Raw genomic sequence first — 23,952 nt, forward strand, 5'->3', positions numbered from 1 at the left:
TGGATGTCAGGGAATGTATTGAAAGGCAAAATCAAAATAACAGGTACGATGGGTCAGATAGTTTGAAGTGTATATATTTTAATGGTAGGAGTATTATGGGTAGGGGTGATGAACTTAGAGCATGGATCAGTATACGGAACTACGATGTTGTAGCCATTATTGAAACTTGCTTGAGAGAAGGGCAGGAATGGGTGATTAATGGTTTTCAAAGTTTCAGAAAAGATAAAGGAGGAGGTTGTGCGGGGTTGGTTAGTTGTCATAGCTATACTCGGGGGAAACATAATGGAGGGGCCAGGTACTGAGTTCATTTGGGTGGAACTCAAGAATGGAAAAGGTGCTATCACACTGATGCGATTGTACTACAAATCCTTTAATAACCACCGGGACATTGAGGAACAGATATGTAGTCAGTTGAAGGAAATGTGTAAAAATAATAGGGTTGTTGTCATGGGGGATTTCAACTTCCCTAATATGAACTGGGGCCTTCTGAGTGCAAGGGGTTTAGATGGAGCAGAATTTGTTAAGCGTATCCAGGAAAATTTCTTAAATCAACATGTGGGCGGTCCAATGAGAGGAGGGACTGTACTGGACCTGGTTGTGGGTAATGAGCCTGGCCAGGTGACTGACCTTTCAGTGAGTGAGTGACCACAACTCCTTAACTTTCAGGATAGCTATAGATAAGGAGGGGTATGGTCCTTGTGGGGGAGTTTTAAAATGAAATAGGACAAATTACAGGAACTAAGAAATGTTAATTGGGAACGCCTTTTCTCTAGCAAGTCCACATTAGACATGTGGAGGGTATTTAGAGATCAATTGCGCAGGGTACAGGAAAGGTTTGTTCCTGTCAGATGGAAAGATGGGGAAGGAAAGATAAGAGAACCTTGGATGTTTAGAGAGGTGATGAATTTAGTCAAGAAGAAAAAGGAAAAGTGTGTAAAGCTTTGGAAGTTGGGATCAACAAAGCACATGAGGACAATAAAAAAGCCAGAAAAAAGCTAAAGAAGAGCATTAGTTAAGCCAGGAGGAGCCATGAAAAGTCTTCGGCAAGTAGGATTAAAGTGAATCTCAAGGCATTTGAAATACATTAAGAGCAAAACTAGGGAGAGGATGGGATCACTCAAGGATAAAGTGGAGAGCATTTGCTTGGATGTGGAGAATGTGAGTAATGTACTTAATAAGTACTTTGCTTCAGTACTTAACAAGGAAAAGGATATGGAGGACCAGGAGATCAGTGCTGAGTGTATAAATATGTTGGAGCATTTAGAGATCAAGGAAGATGAAGTAATGTGCCTCTTAAGGTCGATAAGTCTCCAGCGCCTGATAGGATTTGCCCCAGGTTATTGAAGGAGACAAGAGATGAGATTGCTGGGCCCTCAAACAGTATTTTCATGTCCTCCTTAGCCACAGACAAAGTCCCAGAGGGCTAGTGAGTGGCTAATGCTGCACCTCTATTTAAGAAGGGAACAAGGGGAAATCCTGGGAACTATAGACCGGTAAGTCTCATGCCAGTTATAAGGAAATTGTTGGAGAAAATTCTTAGGGATAGGAAATATGGGGATCTGAAGACCCATGGCCTAATTAGGGAGAGCCAGCATGGCTTTGTGCGTGGCAGGTCGTGCCTTACCAACTTAGAGTTTTTTGACAAGGTGACGAGAGAGATTGATGAAGATAGGGCAGGTGTCTACATAGATTTTAGTAAGATGTTTGACAAAGTCCCTCATGAGAGGTTAATCCAGAAGATTAAGATGCATAAGATCAGTTGCAAATTGGCTGTTTGGATTCAGAACTGGCTTGCACATAGAAGACAGAGGATAGTGGGTGAAAGGACCTATTCGAGCTGGATGTTTGTAATAAGTGCTGTTCTGCTGGGACCTGTTCTGTTTGTGATGTATATGAATAACGTGGATGAAAATGTAGATGGGTGGGTTAGTAAGTTTGCGGATGATACCAAGATTGGTGGTGCTGTGGATAGTGTAGAAGACTGACAAAGAATACAATATGATATAGATCAGTTGCAGATATGGGCAGGGAAATAGCAGTTGGAGTTTAACCCAGATAAATGTGATGTGTTACACCTTGGTAGGGCAAATACAAGGAGACAGTACCCCGTTAAAGGCTAGATCCTTAGCAGTGTTACTGAGCAGAGAGATCTTGGGGACCAAGTCCGTAGCTCCTTGAAAGTAGCTACACAGGGTTGATGTTAGTTAAGAAGGCTTATTGAATGCTTGTTTTTATTAGTTGAGACATGAGTTCAAAAGTCGGGAGGTTATGTTGCAACTGTATAAAACTCTGGTTAGGCCACATCTGCAGTATTGCATTCAGTTCTGGTCGCTCCACTATAGGAAGGATGTTGAGGCTTCGGAGAGGGCATAGTAGAGGTTTATGAGGATGCTGCCTGGTTTTGAGATGTGCTGTCATGAGAGGCTGGATAAATGTTGGTTGTTTTCTCCAGAGTACTGGAGGCTGAGGGAGATCTAATAGAAGTTTACAGGCTTATGAGAGGCATAGATAGAGTGGACAGAAAGTATCTGTTTCCCAAGGTCGAAATGTCTAATACTAGAGGGCATTAGAAGGTGAGTGGGGGTAGGTTCAAAGGAGATGTGAGGGGTAAATTTTTTTACTCTGGGAGTGGTGGATGCTGGGAATGCACTGCCTGGTATGGTGGGCGAGGCGAGTACATTGGAGGCTTTAAAGAGACGTTTGGATTGGCACATGGATGTAAGGAAGATGGAGGGATATGGACATGGTATAGGTAGGAGTGGTTAGTGTTTGGGTGCTTTTGATCTGCTTTTTAGCGGGTTCAGCCCAACATTTTGGGCCGAAAGGCCTGTTCCTCGCTGTACTGTGCTAAAAGTGGTAGATCAAAAAGTATCCTTGAATGAATGAGTGATGTTTGATCGAAGTAAGGCCTTGAGTTGGCAGATATGATGGTCAATGACTGCCTGAAAATGATGTGTTTTTGTAATGACTGACGTTTTAGTTGGTCACCATCTGTGAAAAGGCCGTAGGTTCATAATAAATTCCTTCTCAAGATTTAGTGAAATTTTATTGACTAGGGAAAGGTGTATATATAAAAAAAAAAATTCTCCTGCTTGAAAATATTGTGCATTGACAAAACACAAGAGATTCTGTAGATGCTGGAAATCCAGAACAATATACAAAATGCCTGAGGAACTCAGTAGGTCAGGCAGCATCTATGGAAGGAAATAAATGGTCAATATTTTGGGCTAGGACTCTTAAAACTTTGACTGTTTATTCTCCTTGATGGATGTTGCCTGACCTGCTGATGTTCTCAATAATTTTGCATTAGAATTTTAAAATTTGAATTTAGTACCTGGAGATGTCTTCATAATCTTGCAGTTCCAGTTTAGATTTGATACGACTTGGGTAGATTCTCTTCCCTGATTTTCTTATTTCCACCCAGGAGCAGTGCATTTTCTCTGACAATCTCCACAGATCTTAATATTAACGATTGCTCACTGTGATTTTAATGGAGCACTGAAATAACTTCCCACAGGCAAGAGTTAAATCCCTGTATAATTTCCAGATCCTTTGAATGACAATAAATTAATCTTCCAAAGCTGTCTATGTACTGGCCTTAAGACAATATTGGTCTTTTAAACTTGCATTGGTCTATCTTTAATTGCTGCTAAATTTAATCTTATTTTCATGAGTCATTTGTTTATAATGGCAGCACCAAACTCGAGTTCTGATTTGGGGTCTGTTAAATAGATTTGTAACCTCTGTAACTGGACAAATCAAATAAATGCCTGCCTTTTAAAGCTTGAGGTAAAACTGGGAGATTAAATTGTAAGTATAATGCTCTGGTTAATGATTTTATTCCCATAAGTTATCATTGAAACATGGCTTATAATCAATTTGTACTTCAATTATATGATTTTATTACCACAAAGATGTTGCAAACAAAATCTCTTTTCAGACCAATCTCCTCAGAGTTCATGTTTGGGCACTGCAACACAAAATAGGCCAGAGGAAATATGTTGCATGAAGCAGTTCCTCTTCTGCATTTTGTGAGAACTGATTCTGTGAGGCTTAAATTTTCTGAAATACATTTATCTTGCTAGGCTGCAACATAACAAATGAATGGCATGCATCCTTCAGTCATTATCTTGCGCTCATTTTCAATTCAGTTCAATTCTGCTATTCTTCGTCACTTAGTTTTGTAATCCTTTTCAACACTTCACGAGGTTATACAAAATGAGCAGGATAATTGTGGTAACACATAGACAAGATTCTGGAGGAACTCAGCAGGCCAGGCAATATCTATGGAAAAAAAGTAAACAGTCGTTTTGGGCCAAGGTCCTTCAGCAGGACTGGAGAAAAAAGATGAGTCAGAGTAAAAAGGTGAGGGCGGGGGTTGATTGTGGCTTCCTTTCCAATCTATTCCTCTTCACAGATACCTCAGGATTTCCTGAGTCTCTCTAGCATTTTGTGCATGGACCTCAAGATTTCCAGCATTTGCAGAATCTCTTATGTTTAGGATGCTGTTTTAGCTTTTTTTTAAAACCACTTCATTTCTGAAGAATGACTTGTGCTATTGCAGAGATCTTCATGTATAACCTTTATTTATCCATCAGGTGGATGTACCTAAGCATGAGCTTTGAACACAGTTGGACTGCAACCATCATCAGAATCAGGTTTAATATCACCGGCATATGCCATGAAATTTGTTGTTAAGCAGCAGCAGTACATTGCAATGCATAACAATAAAAACTGTGAATTTCCACAAGAAATATATGGGACAGGGCTCCTTAATGATGAACGCTGTGTTTTTGAGGCATTGCTCCTGAACAGCATAGGTGGTGGTGTGGCTCTGTTGGAAAGAGATAGAATTACATCTTTAAAAAGGAGGTGACATAGGGTCAGAGAATGTTGATTCTTTGTGGGTGGAGTTAAGAAATTGCAAGAGTAAAATAAACATTATTGGAATCATATCTAGGACTCCAAATAGTAGCCAAGATGTGGGGTTCAGATTGCAAAGGGAGCTGGAAAAGGCATGTAATAAGGGTAATGACACAATTGTAGTGGGCGACTTCAGTATGTAAGAGGATTGGGAAAATCAGGTTGGATCGCAAGAAAGGGAATTTGTTGAATGCCTAAGAGTTAGCTTTTTAGAGCAGCTTGTGCTTGAGCCTACTTAGCGAAAGGCTATCTTAGATTGGGTGTGTGTAATAAGCCAGATCTTATCCAACAAAAGGCAACTAAAGAAGCTATAAGAAGGGAACAGGTGAAGTATGAGAGCAGACTAGCCAATAATATAAAGCAGTATACCAAAATCTTTTTTAGTTATATAAAGAGTAAACTGGAGGTGAGAGTTGATAATGGACCACTGGAAAATGATGGTGGTGAGGTTGTAATGGGGGACAAAGAAATGGCAGATGAACTTAATAGGTACTTTGCATCTGTCTTCTCTGTGGAAGACACTAGCAGTGTGCCAGAGGTCCGTCAGAATCAGGGAGCAGGAGTGCTACTTTTCACATTGTTTGTCAGTGATTTAGATAATGGAATTGATGGCTTTGTGGCAAAGTTTGCAGATGATATGTAGATAGGTGGAGGGGTAGGTAGTGCTGAGGAAGAAATGCAGTTGCAACAGGACTTAGACAAATTGGAAGAATAGGCAAAAATGTGGCGAGTGGAGGAGGAGGAGAAGATGGCGGGCCTCTCCGGTGATGTATATCTGTTATCTGTCAAGTAGGGGACCGTGCACAATTCTGATTTGATGGAGACAGACGTGAGAGTACAGAGGAACATCTGGAAAACTTCTGAAATGCCCACTTCACTGCCGCTGCTACTGTGTGGTAACCAGAATCTCTGGAGCAGAAATCCTCGGCTTTGCTTGTTTCAGTGGCCGGGGCGAGGTCGAAGGCGCTTGGCAGAGGATGGCGCTCGGGAGGCAGTATTGGAGGGGCTGGTCGGAGCTCGAAGTTTTCGAACGGATGGACTCAGTGTTAGCTGTGGTCGGCTGCTTCCAAGGCATCGGCAAGTTTTCAGTGCCTGGAGGTTTATGGCAGGGAGTTTCTCCCTTTTGCCGCCTGCTATCGGGGACTTGGGAGTCGATCGACTCGGGGACTTTTCAGACTTTATTTTCCGTGCCCATAGCTTGTTCTTCATCAAATTATTGTATTGCTTTGCACTGCTGTAACTATATGTTATGATTATGTGGTTCTGTCAGTGTTAGTCTTTGGTTTGTCCTGTTTTCTGTGCTATCACTCTGGAGAAACATTGTATCATTTCTTAATGCATGTATGCATTTCTAAATGACAATAAAAGAGGACTGAGTGTTCTCATAATCTAATCTATAAAAAAAGTGGCATATAGTGTTGGGAATTGTATGATAATGCATATTAGTAAAAGGAACAATAGTGCAGACTATTATCTAAATGGAGAGAAGGTTCAAACATCAGAGGTGCAGAGGGACTTGGGAGTCCTCGTGCAAGAGTCCCACAAGGTTAATTTACAGGTTGAGTCTGTGGTAAGGAAGGCAAATGCAATGTTGGCATTTATTTGAAGGGGAATAGAATATAAAAGCAAGGAGATAATGCTAAGCCTTTATAAGACACTAGTCAGGCCGCAGTTGGAGTATTTCAACAGTTTTGGGCCCCGTATCTCAGAAAGGATGTATTGTCGTTGGAGAGCGTCCAGAGGGGTTTCCCGAGGATGATTCTGGGAATGAAAGGGTTAACATGTGAGGAGCATTTGGGAGCTTTGGGCCTGTACTCACTGGAATTTAGAAGAATCAGTGGGGATCTCATTGAAACCCACCAAATGTTGAAAGGACTAGACAGGGTGGAAGTGGAGAGGATGTGTCCTATGGTGGGGGTATCCAGAACTAGAGGGCACAGCCTCAAAAATGAGGGGCAACCCTTTTGAACAGAGGTAAGGAGGAATTTTTTTTAAACAGAGTGGTGAATTTGTGTAATGCTCTGTCACAGACTGTGGCGAAGGCCAAGTCCATGGGTATATTTGAGGTGGAATTTGATTGTTTCCTTATCGGTCAGGGCATCAAAGGATATGGCGAGAAGGCAGGTGTATGTGGTTGAGTGGGATCTGGGATCAGCCAGGATGGAATGGCGGAGCAGACTTGATGACAATGGCGTAATTCTGTTCCCATGTCTTGTGGTCTTATTCCAAAACTGGGGATTAACAATTCGATTAAGTTAATTGTCTTTAATGCTGAATACATTATATTTATTCCAAATGCCTTTGATTCTTGCTGAGGCTGAAATAATAATTTAAAATTCAAAGATTTCCATGTTTGTTTTTTTAAATCTGCTGCTTGTAGAAATTCATATCTATGCTTAGACCGTTAATTAACCAGAACCCATTGTATTTTAAAATCAGAAATTTCCTGACAAACTAGAAACTCTGAATTTCTGGCAGTTTGGCTCAGTGCCCTGTCAGCTGATGCATGTATTCATTTGATGCAGCTGATGGCTCAGCTTTAGTGACCTGGGTTTGATCTTGAGCTTGGGTACTCTCTCTGTAGAATTTGCAGCTCTTCTATCTTGACTAGATTGTTCTGCTGTCAGTCCTAAAGCATGCTGGTTGGAAGGTAATTGGCATCTATAAGTTACCCCTAGTCTAGGCAGCAAGTGCGATATTTGGTGGAGTTGATAGGTGAGGAGGTAAGCGGGGAAATGGAATTGATGGGATCATTCTGTGGACTGGCATCAATTGAAAATATGAAAATGAATTAAATAACAATTCTATATACTGAATCAGAATGAGGTTTATTATTACTGAATATGTCATGAAATTTGTTGTTTTGCGGCAGCAAAACAGTGCAATACAAAACAAAACTAGCATGTTACAATAAGAAATATTTTTAAAGGGTGTAAAAAGAGAACAAAATAGTGACGTAGTGCTCATGAGTTTATGGATTGTCCAGAAATCTGATGACAGAAGGAACAAGCTGTTCCTAAAACACTGAGTGTGCATCCTCAGGCTCCTGTATTTCCTGATGAGTCCTGCTAAAGGGTCTCGGTCTGAAACGTCTGTATTTCTTTCCCATAGGTGCTGCCTGGCCAGCTGAGTTCATCCAGCAGAGTGAGTGTGTGTGTGTGTGTGTGTGTGTGTGTGTTGCTCCTGTACCACCTCCCTCTAGTGGCAGTAATGCAAAGAGGGCATATCCTCTTTTAAATGTTTTAAATATTTTGCAATAACATTATTTTAAAAAAGGAATTGTTTTGTGGAGCTGGTTGTTCAGCAGTATGTCTTCTGGTCAAGATGGCGCCAGTGAACAATGATTCCTCAGGCGACATCTTCCAAATAGGCAATTATTTAACTTTTTCTACGTCTTCAACTTATTCTTTTTATTTTAATTGTGTTTTGGCAACTGTTGGAGCCTGTGACTTACAGTTTGAAGTTTGATTGAATGATCTAGCGCTCTGCTATCTCCAAGAAGATTCCAAGAGAGGACAGCGAGCATGAGCTTCCTCGAGGAGAAGGCCAGAGATGGGGTGCAGGGCCATGAACGATTCTATCTCTTGTCAGTCGAAGTGTCGAGGAAGATTGAGACGTCGAGGCGCATGTGGAGGGGGACAGGTTGCCTGTCGCTCTGATTGGAGGCTGTGGGTCAGCGGTTGGTCTCCACAGAAGGACAGAGTTCCAGCAGTCGCTCTCCTCGATGCTGACGGAGAATGTTTTCAAATTCTGAGATTTATGTGATTATTGGTGTGGATTATAGTTTATATTGGTCTCCTTCAGGTTTCTGTGTTTGCTTTACTTGTTGCCAATTGGTGGGCTTGGGGTTTTGGGGTTTCATGTCCTTCTGGGCGATTATGTTAGTTTTTGTGAGAGGGAAGGATTGGGGACTTGGGGGTCTGATGTTCTTGTTGGTGTTTTTCCATGTGGGGGATCTGTTAGTTACTTGTGTGCGAGAGAGGGGGTTGGGGGTTTGGGGTTTGATGTTAGATGTTGTTATTGCTGTTTTTTTTCTCCTTCTGGCTGATATGTTAGTTTTTTGCGAGGGAGGGGGTTGGGGGTTTGGGGTTTGATGTTATTGTTGCTATTTTTTCTCCTTCTTGCTGATATGTTAGTTTTTTTTGCAAGGGAGGGGGAGGGGGTTGGGTGTTGGGGGTTTAATGTCCTAGCTGCCATTTTTGTGCAAGGGAGGGGTTAGGGGATTTGGGGTTTGCGAGTTTTTGTTTCTTTTTCTCTTTCCTACAGGGGGAGAGGTTGATGTCTTTTTCATCGACCTCCATGATTTTTCATGGCTATCTAGAGAAGACGCATCTTAGAGTTGTATTCTTCATACATACTTTGATAATAAAATGAACCCCTGAGTCTTAACATCTGGCCTTTACAGTCTGATTGTTCTTTCATGATGATTAATGATAAAATTGAAAATCTGCAGAAGTAAGGCTTAATTGAAAATGTGCTGAGTTATAAAGTATCTCTCTATTGTATCCAAAGCTTTCAAGCACGTGTTTACTTGCTAATAAACATTCTGATGGTGGGAATGCAAAGTGCTTTGGAGAAAAACGTATTTATGTGCATTGGATTCCAATTAATTGGGACACATTGGGACCAGTACATTTTGGCTCAATTAAGTGCTGCCCCAATTAGCTGAAGTTTCATGGAAATAGTTGAAAAGGTACAAAAAAAAACAAACTGAGAAACAAATTATGTATTTAAATGAAATTCAGAACAAATTAGAACACTGTCAATATTACCATAGTACTATGAAACTGTGGTATCAGTTCCTAATACCTGTAGTTATCGACAGAGAAATTCATTCAGTGTACACTGGTGTGTTCTTTTGATTGACTGTAAATGAACAAACAGCTCGTGTTGATAATGGACTGCCTTCATACAATGCCATCGACAATTGTATCCTCAAAATTTTCATTTTTATTACAACATTGAGGATAATTGTCAATACCTTCAAATTATTTGTATTCCTAACTTGTTGAAGTAGTGAAATCATTTAATTTTAATTCCCAGCCATTTCTGGCATCTTCAAGCATGAATGCTTGAACCCGCAATGAGCAAAACAATTCTGAATTGTCTTACTGCTTTTTGAACACAAGCACACACAACTGACTCTGTTTAAAATCTGTTCACTCAAAGAACAGTGTAGTGTTTAGCAGGTAATTAGAAATGGTTTGTTCTTTAGGAGTTGTCCCAAATAAGTGGCTGTCCCAATTAACCAATGGGTCAAATTAACTGTAATCCACTGTATTAGGCTGGATTGTATTAAATTGGCTGATTGCCTTGAGTTTGATGTGCTTTTGTACAAGGCTGATCTGGATATTCAGGGATAACCACGGTGATATCTCTCACTAAGTGGAGAGGTGATTGTATCAGGTGACAACCTCCTGTTAAGTTCCTGGTATGCCTTGTTAGCCGTTTGACAGCTGACTGCAGTCAAAGGCCTTTGAACTCTTTCCAGATGTCCCTAATAATCACAGATCTTTAAAACCGTATAATAGGCTTAAATGTTTTAAAAATATTGGGAAAAAATTATGAAGAAATTAGTGTTTTAAAAAATTAAGAATATTAACAAAGAATAAACCATTTACTTGTGTTAAGATTTAAATCTAGCATCCGTTACCACATTCAAATGTATGGAAATTTAATGAAAAGAATGGAGTTGTGCTACTAAAGCTCAGGAAAAGAAACACCGTACATGTGTCCTCTCAGCTCAGGTCGTCACCACTCATTGCTCAGACCAATGGAAGGTCAGGTGTTCTGGTATCGACCTCTGGATCTTGTCTGACTTCCCATGTTTGGAGGTCTGAGATGAAGACATGGCAAATTGCTCCCTATGGGTGAGCATAATTTGTCCTTTTGTTTTAACTTCATTCTTTTGAGGTTGAATGTATTAGTTTACTCTAGTTGCTCTCTGGTTTTTTGATAGCCCTTAGAGAGCATTTCAGTTTTCAATTTGTCTTTTTATACAGGTGTCACTTGAAAACCATAATGCAGCTATTGTGTACAATCCAGAGTTCCAATCCCCTGAGTCGCTGCAGGAAGCAATTGATGATATGGGTTTTGAAGCTACTCTGACTGACACAAGTCCAGTGCCCGTTACACCAGAATCAGCCCTTCACAATGACCCCAGCCTAACTCTCCAGCCTTGCCAGCAGATTGGAAGCCAAGCATCCGCTATAGAAGATGAGAAGAGGCAAGAGCCACCTGTTGAAGATGATGGAGCCCTGCCTTCGGTCTCCAACACAGCAAGTCTGAATGAAGATATTGTTGACATGGCTGGAGACAAGAAGCTGTTGATGCCTGAGGAAAATCAACTGACTCCAGGCAGTGAAATGGTGGTGAAGATGAGGATCGAAGGAATGACTTGTCACTCCTGCTGCAGCACAATTGAAGGCAAGGTTGGGAAGCTGCAGGGTGTTCAACGTATTAAAGGTAATTTAAAAAAAAAATTAATTTTCTTCCTTTTCCTTATTCTGTGTACCATTGCTAGTGCTAACAGCTGAAGGTATGCCCACCATGACTTCAGGTTAGCTCAATGTGCTTTACAGTATGACAAATTGTAGTTCCATTTATGATATCGTTGCCAATGTCCATGCTGAAAGATCTCTAAAACTGAACCTGACAATCTGTGTTGGGTGTTGTAAGTTATGTTTCTGCTCTGGATAATCCCTGCTGCTGTTGAAAATAGCCATTGCTTATATCCAACTGAGAAAGCAAACTTGGCAGCAATTGGAAATCTGCTCTTCTGTTAATGTAGCAGTCTCTCACTTCTGTGTTAGATAGTCTAAATCGTGGTTGGTTTTATGTTATAGGATTTGTACCACAATCTTCTAAAAGGGGTGAGAGCGTGATTCACCAAGCTATAGTTACACTTCTATGCACAGATGCTTTCTGGAATGATGATTGCCTCTTGATGGAGATAGATAGCTTTAGTAAATTTTGATAAAATGCAGTAATAATATGACATACAATAGCGGTGTAGCAGTTAGCGTAATGCCATTACTGTGCCAGCAATCACCATTCCTGTCAATGAGCTTATACATTTTCCCTATGACCGCGTGGGTTTCCTTTGAATGCTCAAGTTTCCTCCTATAATCCAAAGACATCCATTATAGTAAGGGTTAGTGAGTTGTAGGCATGCTATATTGGTGCTGGAAATGTGCCCACATTAGTGGGCTGCCCAGCATCTACCTTGCTGATTTGATTTGATACAAATGATGCATTTCACTGTATATTTTAATGTATATGTGACAAATAGTTAACCTTAATCGTAATGAATGGTTGCCTTAAAAAAGATGACCAAAATGAACCATTAATTTGTTTCATCAAATAAATATGTAAGAATCACAGTCCATTGCATTCCTTGTGTCTCAACATGAAAAAACAAGAAATTATTTTCAAAGAACAGCATGAAGCTATCTCTATGGTGTTAATATGGGAAAGTAAATGATAAATATAAAATGCTGGCTAATCTAGAGAAAAATTTAACAATGGGAAATGTATTTTGAGCTTGAGTTAGTTTTTATCCATTAAACTATTGGGAGGGTTGCATTTTTATTGTAGTAATTGAAACAATTAAGTTCTGCAAGAATTTTTTGTATGTTTAATTCTAACAATTTTATTACTTATGATTAAAATGATGTTTCTTTTAGTTTCCTTGAATAGCCAGGAAGCTACAATTGTGTACCAAGCTCACCTCATTACACCAGAGGACCTCAGAAGTCAAATCGAAAGTGCTGGCTTCTTTGCCACAATCAAGACCAAGGCCAAACCTTTGAAACTGGACGTTGACATTGAACGTCTAATAAATGCAACTCAGGCAACAAAAAGTGCTGTACAGGAGGTGACTAATAATCTAACAAATCTGATTCTTAGAATAGATGGCATGCACTGCACTTCCTGCGTAACAAACATTGAAAGTAACATATCTGAACTTACTGCTGTGCACAAAATCAAAGTTTCTTTGGAAAGTAAGCGTGCTGTTATACAATACAACCCAACCATGATCACTTCAAATGCCTTACAACAAGCTATTGAGGCCTTACCTCCTGGAAATTTCAAAGTTTTTCTCCCTGATGAATGTCAGGCTGCAAAATCTGCCCCTAATGTTGTACAGCATCCTTTGATATCTTCAATTCAACCAACTTTTGAATCAAAAAAGCATCGACTGAGCAGTGTGGCGGTGATTAATATAAAAGGAATGACTTGTAATTCCTGTGTGAGGACAATAGAAGAAAATCTTTCAAGTAAAAATGGAGTGATATCAGTTCATGTTTCTCTGGCACAGCAGAATGGAACTGTGGAATATGATCCTCTTTTTACCAGCCCTGAGGAGCTGAGGGACATGATAGATGATATGGGATTTGATGCCATTCTTCCAGGTAATTCACTTTAATGCAAATAAGTGTTCCTTCTAAAATCTCACACATCAAGTTCTCATCTTCCTTTTGGAGTCTTGTGATCTCAAAAGACAAGGTGAATAGTAAACACAAAATATTCTGTAGATGCTGGGGTCAAAGCAACACTCACAACACACTGGAGGAACTCAGCAGGTCAGGCAGCATCCGTGGAAATGATCAGTCAACATTTTGGGCTGGAACCCTTCGTCAGGACTGAAGAGGTTTTTCACCTGGCACCTACCAGCCTTCTCCTTCCCACCCTCTCCCCACCTTCTTTATAGGGCCTCTGCCCCTTCCCTCTTCAGTCCTGCCGAAGGGTTCCGGCCCGAAACGTTGACTGATCATTTCCACGGATGCTGCCCGACCTGCTGAGTTCCTCCGGCATGTTGTGAGTGAGACAAGGTGAATAGTTTGGTTCTAGATTATAACCACTTTTGTAACATTGGACAACAAATTTTTTTCACAGGTTTTGCTTCCTCAGAATTTTTTTTTGTTTATGATAGACCACTTGAAGCTGAACACAAATATAATTCCAGACTGCTTGTATCATGTAGAAATTTGGAGAAACAAGAAATTAACTTTCATTGAATATAATGCATTTAATTGCATAATGGTGCTGACACTTTGTAATAGTTCAACTAAGTTAAAAATTTTTTCTTAAAGATTTATGTTTGTACTCAGAGTCTCAGACTTCTCATTTCAGAAAGTTTTTCAACAATAATCAGCCAGCATTGATGGATTCTATTTGTCTTGACACCATTTCTCTGTGACTGCAATGTCCTGGTGAAACCTTTCACCATGCTCGTCACTAACAGTGCCAAGATTTGCAAGGAAGAAGTCTAAATGGAAATGTAGAAAATGAAACTTCAGTGACAAGTTGCACGTCATAGTTTTGTATGCTTGAAGCATGTTGTCAACCAGCTGCACGTAGTTTGGTGCCTTCCATATGATTTTCAATGGTCCCATTAGAAGTCCTTTGAATAGCCTGTCGTTGATGACCTGTTTGATTTGTGGACCAACTGAAATGCCTTCCTTAATCTTGGCATTAGTTATTCTGACTTGAATTCTGAATTGAAGAGACAAATATAGACAATTTCAAAAAAATGTTGAGCGATAGGGAAGTTTCATGATCAGCAGCCCAAAATCCATAAGATACACTCAAAAGTATTCAGGAAGCAAAATTTTTGTTGTCTAGAGTAATCAGCTGAGGCACAACTACATCCATTTCTTGTTTATTGTTGTGGTTGGTTCCAACCTTCCTTTAATTTATTAATTTACAGTTTGTGGGCTTTCCTGGTTAAACCATTTAGAATCTAGTTGAAGGTCAATCACACCTTGTGATAGCAGATCTCCTTCCTTCATGGAGATGAGTAAACCAGTTAGCATTTTATCATTATCCAGTCATTTCATAGTTGCCATTTCTATAAATAACTTTTTAATTTTAGATTGAATTTTGGTTCCCCAGCTGTCATGGAAGGATTCAAATCCTACTTCATGTCAGCGATTCAGACCTCTGGATCTTCGTCCATTTTTGTTACGAAACTTGTGCTGTATTTTACCGAGTCAATATATGCACTAACACTAAAATACTGACATTACCCTCTTGTGTGTCTGAAGTCTGAAACAAAATAATAGTTGCAAAATCCTAAAGGAGTATTTTGCCTGTTTATTTGTTTATAGTGGACATGCAATTAGAGTTTAAACAATATTTCACTGGTAAATGTAAACACTGTAGATTGTGAAGGGGAGCTACTATACAGCCTTTGAAAATTGACGATGTTGGCCAGAGTTCAAATCAATGCTTAAGGTAACCTTACTGTTCTTGGATTAGGAGAAGAGAATAAACAACCAGTGTTCTCAGTCATGAACCCCATGCATCAGCTCCTATTGCAGTTAGATACATTATATGAGGAAATTATATGCCTGGTTATAGTGCTGTTCTCTTGCAATCAGTTAATTAGAAGTGCTCAGTGTCAAGGCTTAAGTATTATTTGACACTGTTGAATGTTAGGAGCTCTTTTTGAAAATACTAAAAGAAGAAAAAATGTAAATTATTCTGTTAGCTGGGTTTAAAAACAGTGAAAGCAAATGACTGCCACCTTTTTGTGGATGTCTGGTATATTTCCAGACAGACTAGTTATAACAGATAAATTAGTAACTCCAGTGAAAAGCACGGGTGATTGCTGTAATTGTTGAGATATGCAGAAGCTCGTCTGGAATGTGATTTTGAAATATTAGATTTATTAACACTATGGATAATAAATTTCTGGTATCAAAAGGAAACTTGCTAAATTGCTGGTCTTAATGCATTCACGTACACTAATTACTTTAATGCATTTCTATAGCCAGAGGGTGGTGAATCTGTGGAAATGATTGCTACAGGTGGCTGTGGAGGTCAGGTCGTTGGGTGTATTTAAAGCAGAGGTTGATAGGTTCTTGATTAGTAAGGGTGTCAAAGGTTATGGGAGAAGGCAGGAGAATGGGTTTGAGGTAGATAACTAATCAGCCATGATAAAATGACAGAGCAGACTTAATGAACTGAATGGTCTAATTCTGCTTCTATGTCTTATGATTTAATTTACTGTATCTGATAATGGAATGCAAATTATATGATTATAGGGAACACAGAACCTGCAATGATAAAAACAGAAGTTTTGCCCAAAGTGTTCATCAAAGACAAAAAAATAAGAAATGGGATATATGAAACCAAAGTCAAAGAAGAATTGCCATCCCAGGAGATGGGCATCACTTCACAGAACACAGGGTCTCTGGCTCCAGAAAAATGTTTTATTCAGGTTACTGGCATGACCTGCGCATCCTGTGTGGCAAACATCGAGAGGAATTTGAAACAGGAAGATGGTAAGAAAATTTGTCTTCTAACTTCTATAGATGTTTACAGGATTTTTTCCCCTTCTGCTTTGAGGGAAGGCATGCTTTTGACATCTTCAGTGAATCCTATTGATTATTTCACACTCAAAACTGATGTTTAGTGGTTTAGTTTGTCACTTTCCTAATATTCTTGTCTGAAGTTCTCTGTGCTTCACCCTTTTCCGTTCAGAATGTAAATACCTGCAATAACGAGGCAGTGATCAAGTAGCAACTTATAAAGTTTTGTTTTTCTTTTCCATGGCAAAGGCTGCTATGGTCACCTATAATTTGATGAGTTGCTGCCCTGGCTGGGATTGACCAATCTAGGAATCTGATCAGAAGACCTATAGTTAATGTATTTAGTGATCATTTTTATGAAGGGCATGTGAAGATCTTTCTTTATTGACCAGCATCAAGTTCATTTTCAACCGTAGGCGTGTATACCACCAAATGAGATAATGTTCCTTCAGACCAAAATGCATAACACAGTACCCATAACTCATACACTTAACACATAAAGTAATATTACCAAAAACAAATTGACAAATAATAAGGTACATATATGACATGATACAAGTTGAAAAGTAAGCAACTGGCGCTTCATATGTGATGAGACCTTGGTGGTGGCAGGGAGGTCAGTAGTCATTGGTCCTAGGGGAAGAAGCTGTTTCCCATCCTAACAGTTCTTGTCCTAATGCTAAGGTACGTCCTGCCTGATGGGTGGGTGGGGGGTGTGGAATCTAAGAGACTGGGAGGAATCACTGACAATATTAAGGTCCCTGTGTGTGCAGCATTCCTGATAAATATAACAAATAAATATGTTATTAGATTCTCTATATGCCGTGAATTTAATATCTAAAATAGAATTTAACTTATGGTTAAGGCAGCCAAAGTAGATTGTAGAGGCCCTCTGTCTAAGACTGGTGTGTGGTAACTCCCAATTAGAGCCTTCGTGGATGACCTCACAGTGACAACCATATCAGTCCCAGTCATATATGGATCCTCCAGGGGCTAGAGAGACTCACTGCATGGGCAAGAATGATCCTTAAGCCAGAGAAATCCAGGTTTCTGGTGCTAAAGAAAGGCATACTCATAGATAAGTTTCATTTCTCCCTGGATGGTCTCCCTGAAGGCTGACCTTTTAGAACAAAGGTAAGGAGGATTTCTGTTAGTCAGAGAGTAGTGAATCTGTGGAATACTCTGCCACAGACTGCGGTGGAGGCCAAGTCCATGGGTATATTTAAGGCAGAGGTTGATAGTTTCCTGATCGGTCAGGGCATCAAAGGATATGGCAGGTGTATGACGTTGAGTGGGATCTAGTATCGGCCATGATGGAATGGTGGCGCTGACTCAATGGGCTGAATGGCCCAATTCTGCTCCTATGTCATATGGTCTTATGGATGGTATTGCTATCCCATCCATCTCTGAGAAACAAATCAAGAGCCTGGGGAAGGTCTTTGCAGCCTAAGAGTTGTGGCTGCCATCCAGAAGACAACCAAGGAGTCAGAAATCTGGCTCACCAGTGTGGACAAGTCAGGCCTACCTGGCAAGTTCAAGGCCTGCATCTACCAACATGGCATCCTCCTCCAAACCCTCTTGACCTTGTTGGTATATGAGCTACCCATGCCGGCTATCTTCAAAGATGGCTGGCTCCTCCCAAGGAGCCCGAGCAGCATTGTTCTGTACGAGAAGAGGAATAAATGGCAGTTTCCCTTCAACAGCCTGAAAGAGGAGTTTACAGTTTCCCATACAAGAGAATTGTTGCTAAACAGAGAATCCAGCGACCCCAAAGTCTCGTCAACAGGCATTGAGGTCCAGATAGGCAGGAAATGGAAGGCCCAGTACGCAGTGGAGATGGCTGAGTCACGTCTGAGGTATAGAGATCTGATTGAGATAGTGGCGTCTAGCCAGGCGGGGCTGGGCAGCTTCCCTTCAACCTGCTTTGACAGGACCCAGGGCAAGGACAGACACAAAATTGTCCAGGAAGAGGTGTGAGCAGCTGTCAAGGAAGTGCACACCACTCAAGTGGTAGGAATGGGCAAAAGGGAGCTTGGACAAGGCGGGAGGGTGGATCTCCTGGTCCAAGATCTGGCAGGCAGAACCTCTTCTCATCAAGTTCATTGTCCAGGCTGTGTACAATGTCTTGCTTAATCTAGCAAATCTTTTTGCTTGGGGTAAAAGTGAGACACCATCATGTCCTCTGCCCTGGCAGAGGAACCCTGGAACACATCCTCAGCCGCTGCCCAAAGCCCTGGGAGAAGGCTGTTACCACTCGTGCCATGACTAGGTGCTGAAGGCAGAGGCAGAATATATCTCAGCCATTACAGCAGTAAGCACCTCCGTCAACCCGGAAAGTCATAGCTTTTGTCAAATCTGGAGATCAGCCTTAGCCTCAGCCCAGATCACCAGCAGGCTTGCTCACCACGGCGTCTGACTGGCAACTGAGTCGATCTTGGCAAGCAATTAAAGTTCCCTGACTTCATCACATCATCATCACTGAGGCTTGACATGGTCATTCTGTCAGAATCCTCAAAGCAGGTGGTCATGGTGGAACTGACAAGGCCAAATACCAGGAGTTGGTAGAGCACTGCTAAGGATGGGTGGATGGTGTAGAGGTTTTGGTGGCTGCTGTCTCTGAGGAGCGTACCCTCTCCTTGGCATTGTGGGAGAAGAGCCATCAGGACCATCACAGGGCTTGCTGAGCGTGCTTTCTGATGGCTATGGATCATGAGATGTGGCCAGTGGACCGGTGCTGCTGAGACACAAGCTAGGGCCTGATTGGGTCGTCTGGGTGAGTGTGATTGACATTGAAAGACCCAATAATCCAGGTTACCCCGCACATCCTAGGATGTATCTCAGCACTGAACACCAATCACTAAATTTGTTCCTGATCACTGGAGTGTGCATTAAACATACATAAGCAACATCCTCCTTAAGTCCCATTTCATCAAAGTCATCTAGGCAGCGAAATGACAATACAGGGACAAGATCCAGACACAACTCTCCACCAACAGCACACACAGCTTATGGCAAGGTCTGGACACCATTGCAGACTTCAAAGCTAAGTGCAGTAGTGCTGCCAACATCGTTGCCTCTCTCCCAGATGAGCTAATTCATCTTTACGCTCGGTTCGATGTCACCAACACTGACGCCCCGAAGAGAGCCACCAAAGCAACCTGCATCTCTGAGGCTGAAGTACGCAGGTGTTTTCACCGAGTGGACAGTCGCAAGCCCACGGGACCAGACGGCATCCCAGGGCGGGTACTCAGGATACATACGGCACAACTTGCTTGTGTGTTTGCAGGCATTCTTAATCTCTACCTCTCCCCGTGTAGAGTGCCCTCCTGCTTCAAAACATCCACCTGTACCTGAAAAGACCAAGGTAAGACTGTTGTCCTGTTGCACTCACCTCAATAATAAGCAAATGCTTTGAGAGGCTGGTCAAGGACTATATCTGCAGCATGCTACTGTAGCGGTGTGGTACACACAGCGCTAGAATAACGACATGCAGTCAGTGAGTTGGAGTTGTAATAAAAGAGATTTATTCAAACTTTAAAGCCTTCTCGTTCCCACCCTCCTCGGGCGGGACTGCTGTGGAGAATGCATATTCGCAGACCCTTTCCGCGCGTGGGATTTTCCCCCTGCTGATGAAGATAGCCTGGCACCCTTTTTGGGGCCGGCCTCTCTGCCGGCACGCGCTGTTTCGTGAGCCGGTTCGTGTGTGCTAGAAAGTGGGTCACCACTCTACCACTCACACTGGACCCCCTACAATTCGCCTACCAACACAACCAATCGACAGATGACGCAATAGCCACAGCTCTACCATCCTTGTACATCTGGAGAAGGAGGATGCTTACGTGAGAATGCTGTTCTGGACTACAGTTTAGCATACGACACCCTAATTCCCTCCAGGCTTGACAAGGAGCTCAGAAACTGTGGCCTTCCCCCTGTTTTGTGCAGCTGGATATTGGACTTCCTGTCAGATCACCAGCAGGTGTTGAGTGGGTTCCCTCACCCTCAACACAGGAGCCCCTCAGGGCTGTGTCCTAAGTCCCCTCCTTTACTCTCTGTGTGCCCATGACTGTGCCACCACCCATAGCTCCAATCTGCTAATTAAATTTGCAGATGATACTACATTGATTGCCTTATCTCAAATAATAACGAGTCAGCCTACAGAGAAGAAGTCAACACCCTGACACAGTGGTGTCGAGAGAACAACCTCTCCCTCAAAGTCACGAAAACAATGGAGCTGATTGTGGACTACAGGAGGAATGGAGACAGGCTAACTCCTATTGACAACAATGGATCTGGGGTTGAGAGGGTGAACAGTTTTAAGTTCCTCAGCATACACATCACAGAGGACCTCACATGGTCTGTACATATCAGCTGTGTGGTGAAAAAAGCACAACAGCACCTCTTTCACCTCAGACGGTTGAAGATGTTTGGCATGAGTCCCCAAATTCTAAGGACTTTCTACAGGGGCACGATTGAGAGCATCCTGACTGGCTGCAACACTGCCTGGTGTGGGAACTGTACTTCCCTCAATCACAGGACTCTACAAGGAGTGGTGCGGACAGCCCAGCGCATCTGTAGATGTGAACTTCCCACTATTCAGGACATTTACAGAGACAGGTGCGTAAAAAGGGCACAAAGGATCATTGGGGACCCAAGTTACCCCAACCACAAACTATACCAGCTGCTACCATCTGGGAAATGGTATCGCAGCATAAAAGCCAGGACCAACAGGCTCCGGGACAGGTTCTTCCACCAGGCCATCAGACTGATTAATTCATGCCAATACAATTGTATTTCTATGCTATATTAACTGTCCTGTTATATGTACTATTTATTACAAGTTACTATATATTGCACATTGACAGAGACGTAACATAAAGATTTTTATTCATGCATGCAAACGATGTTAGAAATAAAGTCAATTCAATTCCTGTTTATATTGCTGTTTGTTCCAATTAATTCCCAATAGAACTTGGTGTCGAATGATCTACTGCATAAAACTATGTAAGCTGTAAAGCTTGTTAAAAATTGTTTTGTTTGCAACATTTGCCATTTGATGCAATAAGCCAACATTTTTGTTTGGAAGAATAGAACATTTCTGTTTCTGATACCAGCTGACCTGTAAAATCATAACTATTACTTCAACTATGAACATTGCTCTTTTTATAACTGCATGACATGTGTAATGCAGTGTTGGCCAAGGTTGTGTGTCTGCTCTCACCAACTCGCCTCTCATTCATACTATTGCTGGTACGGTTTATTTCCCTGCTTCCTTTAATTCGAAGCTTTTGTTGTATGCTCTTTCCAGTTTTGTATCTTGTCACCATCCGCCACTTCCCAGCTCAAACTTAAATTTATTCTTTCTCTGTAACCTATAACAACAAGTTCTATTTTTTATTTTTATTTCCTTCTGTAATCTACACTTTTTTAAAAAAAATCAATCTTCTGTATTTTGTTGTAAGACCGCTCTTTTGGGCACAATGCCTTCCTTCCTGATCTGACCAGAACCAATCTATTTAATGATTTTATTAAATTTATTTCTACTTTAGTACAAATCAAATAAAAGGAAAAAGAAACATTTCTTTCTTTGAATGGGATTGTACTTTACATCCAGAAGTCACCTAAGTTTCATTTGGCGTTCTTTTGAGATGCTTGATTAAATTATAGCTAAGTCAGTTTTTAAAAATTTTCATCATTCCTATTTGAACTGCAACTATCTTGAGATAATTTTGTAGATCTAATTTTTAACTGATGGATGAATGCTGATTTGCAACCGATCACTGAGGGCATTGTTTGTGTTTGTCTTAAAGGAATGTGTAGTCAATTTATACGTTCTACATCATCACTATGCCATTCACTCACTCAGTGTGACTGGGCATTGGTAATGTAAATTCTGCAAGTCCAGTTCATTGGTTCACTGGTAAGACCGATGGCAGGCGAGCTGTATGGCCTTGGTTATTGTGTGGATCAGGTCCTCAAGCTGCGGCATCGCCTGTTGCAGCCGCCCAGAGGAGGAGACACCAGAGGCAGTGTGGGAGAGAGCAGAGGTGCAGCGGGTGTGCTGGAGTACATGCCGGGTTGGAGTCTGGCTCCTCCCATCAGTCCCGCCGTCCAGCATTCGCTCGGTGGAAGACAAGTTGGATTGTGTTTGTCTGCGGCTGCAGTAGCACTTGCTGAGGAACTGCTGCACTCGTGCAGAAACGTAGCTCTGGGACAACATCCCATGTACCATCAATTTTCAGGCCACTCAGGGACCTGGGCTACTATTATTATGATTACTTTTTTATGACTGTTTCTGCTATCGTAACTATATGTGCTGTGTGTGACTGTATGTACTGTATTTTGCACCTTGGATTTGGAGGAATGCTATTTCGTTTAGTTGTTATATGTGCATGGTTGAATGACAATTAAATTTGAATTTGAACTCATAATGTTGTATTAATTGTAGAACTGCATACAATTTACTCATGTTCATCCATCTCTCTATTCCACCTAAAATACTTTGGTGTATGGACTGTATGTATTTCTAGATTTTTCATACCATGTTAGCAGTAAAAATTGTGACCTTTATGCTCACTCTCCAGCTCTTTATTTTGATGTGCATTTTTCAGACAAGTATTTTATGGTAGTTTCAGAAGAGATGCAGCCACTTGTAGCCCCATTCATCTCTCCTTCAGTATTCCAGATCTAATAAATCTAATTTTCATGGAGAATCATGATTTCAGAATCAGACCGCTCATAACTTTCAACCGTCTACATACAAAACCTCAAACTGATGCATCTGTACCAATCACAGTGCTAATCCAAGATTCATTTACAGCCTGGAATGTTCCACACAGCAGGCCATGAATTTTCTAACTAAAATTGCTGTTCTGGAAAAATCAAGTCTTTTCTCTTTCCAGGATACCAGTCCTCTATTTAGCACTAGCCTATATATTGCCAGACTTTGACTTAATAATTTCCTATTGATACATTATATATAAACGTTTATGAAGTTGAATATGTATATCCTGGACAAACTCAGGATATCAGGACTAATGAAGAATTTTGGCTTGAAACATCGACTGTTTATTCCTCTCCATAGATGCTGCATTCGCCCAGCATCTTCTAGATTTCCAGCATTGCAGAATCTCTTGTGTTCTGCATTTTTCTCATGTTTTGTCTTATTTTTAATGTACTTATGACTCATTGTCCTGTTCTCTAGACTTTATGAAACTATATTTGTGTAACTATAGCATTGAGTGCAGTGATTTTTATTTGTATCTCTTAAGTTATTAAAAACAGGATACTGATAATGTTGTTACATTTCCTCTGGTGATTAAAATATATGATAGTGAAAGTAGCCTATCCTGCTGACTCAAACGCTTTTCATATGACAAGCTGTTCAATCCTGGAATAACTTTTGTGAACTTCCTTCAAATACTCTCCAATGTTAGCACATCCTTTCTAAGATAATGGGCCCAAAACTACTCTCAATTCTCCAAGTGAGGCCTCACCACTGTCTTATGAAGCCTTAACATTGCATTTGCGTTCCTCACCACTGACTCAACGTACAATTGCCGTTAGGGAATCCTGTACAAGGACTCTGAAGTCCCCTTGCACCTCAGATAACGCATACACTTCCCGACACTGTACTCCATCTGGCACTTCTTTGCCCATTCTCCTAATCTGTCTAACTCCTTCTGTAGTCTCTTTACTTCCTCAGAACTACCTA

At 41.1% G+C, this 23,952-nt stretch overlaps 1 protein-coding gene across 2 annotated transcripts in view; it reads left to right on the top strand.

The window, feature by feature from the left end:
- The window catches only part of LOC134353093 (copper-transporting ATPase 1-like), a 130,515-nt gene that overhangs the window by 34,681 nt on the left and 71,882 nt on the right, over positions 1-23,952 (top strand). For both annotated transcript variants that reach the window (XM_063060987.1, XM_063060986.1), the window contains exons 3-5: positions 10,926-11,388; positions 12,609-13,337; positions 15,975-16,214. In XM_063060987.1, the coding sequence (XP_062917057.1) occupies positions 10,926-11,388; positions 12,609-13,337; positions 15,975-16,214 (1,432 nt within the window). The remainder of the gene's footprint in view (positions 1-10,925; positions 11,389-12,608; positions 13,338-15,974; positions 16,215-23,952) is intronic.

The sequence above is a fragment of the Mobula hypostoma genome, chromosome 10 (genome assembly GCF_963921235.1).
Source record: "Mobula hypostoma chromosome 10, sMobHyp1.1, whole genome shotgun sequence".
NCBI lineage: Eukaryota > Metazoa > Chordata > Chondrichthyes > Myliobatiformes > Myliobatidae > Mobula > Mobula hypostoma.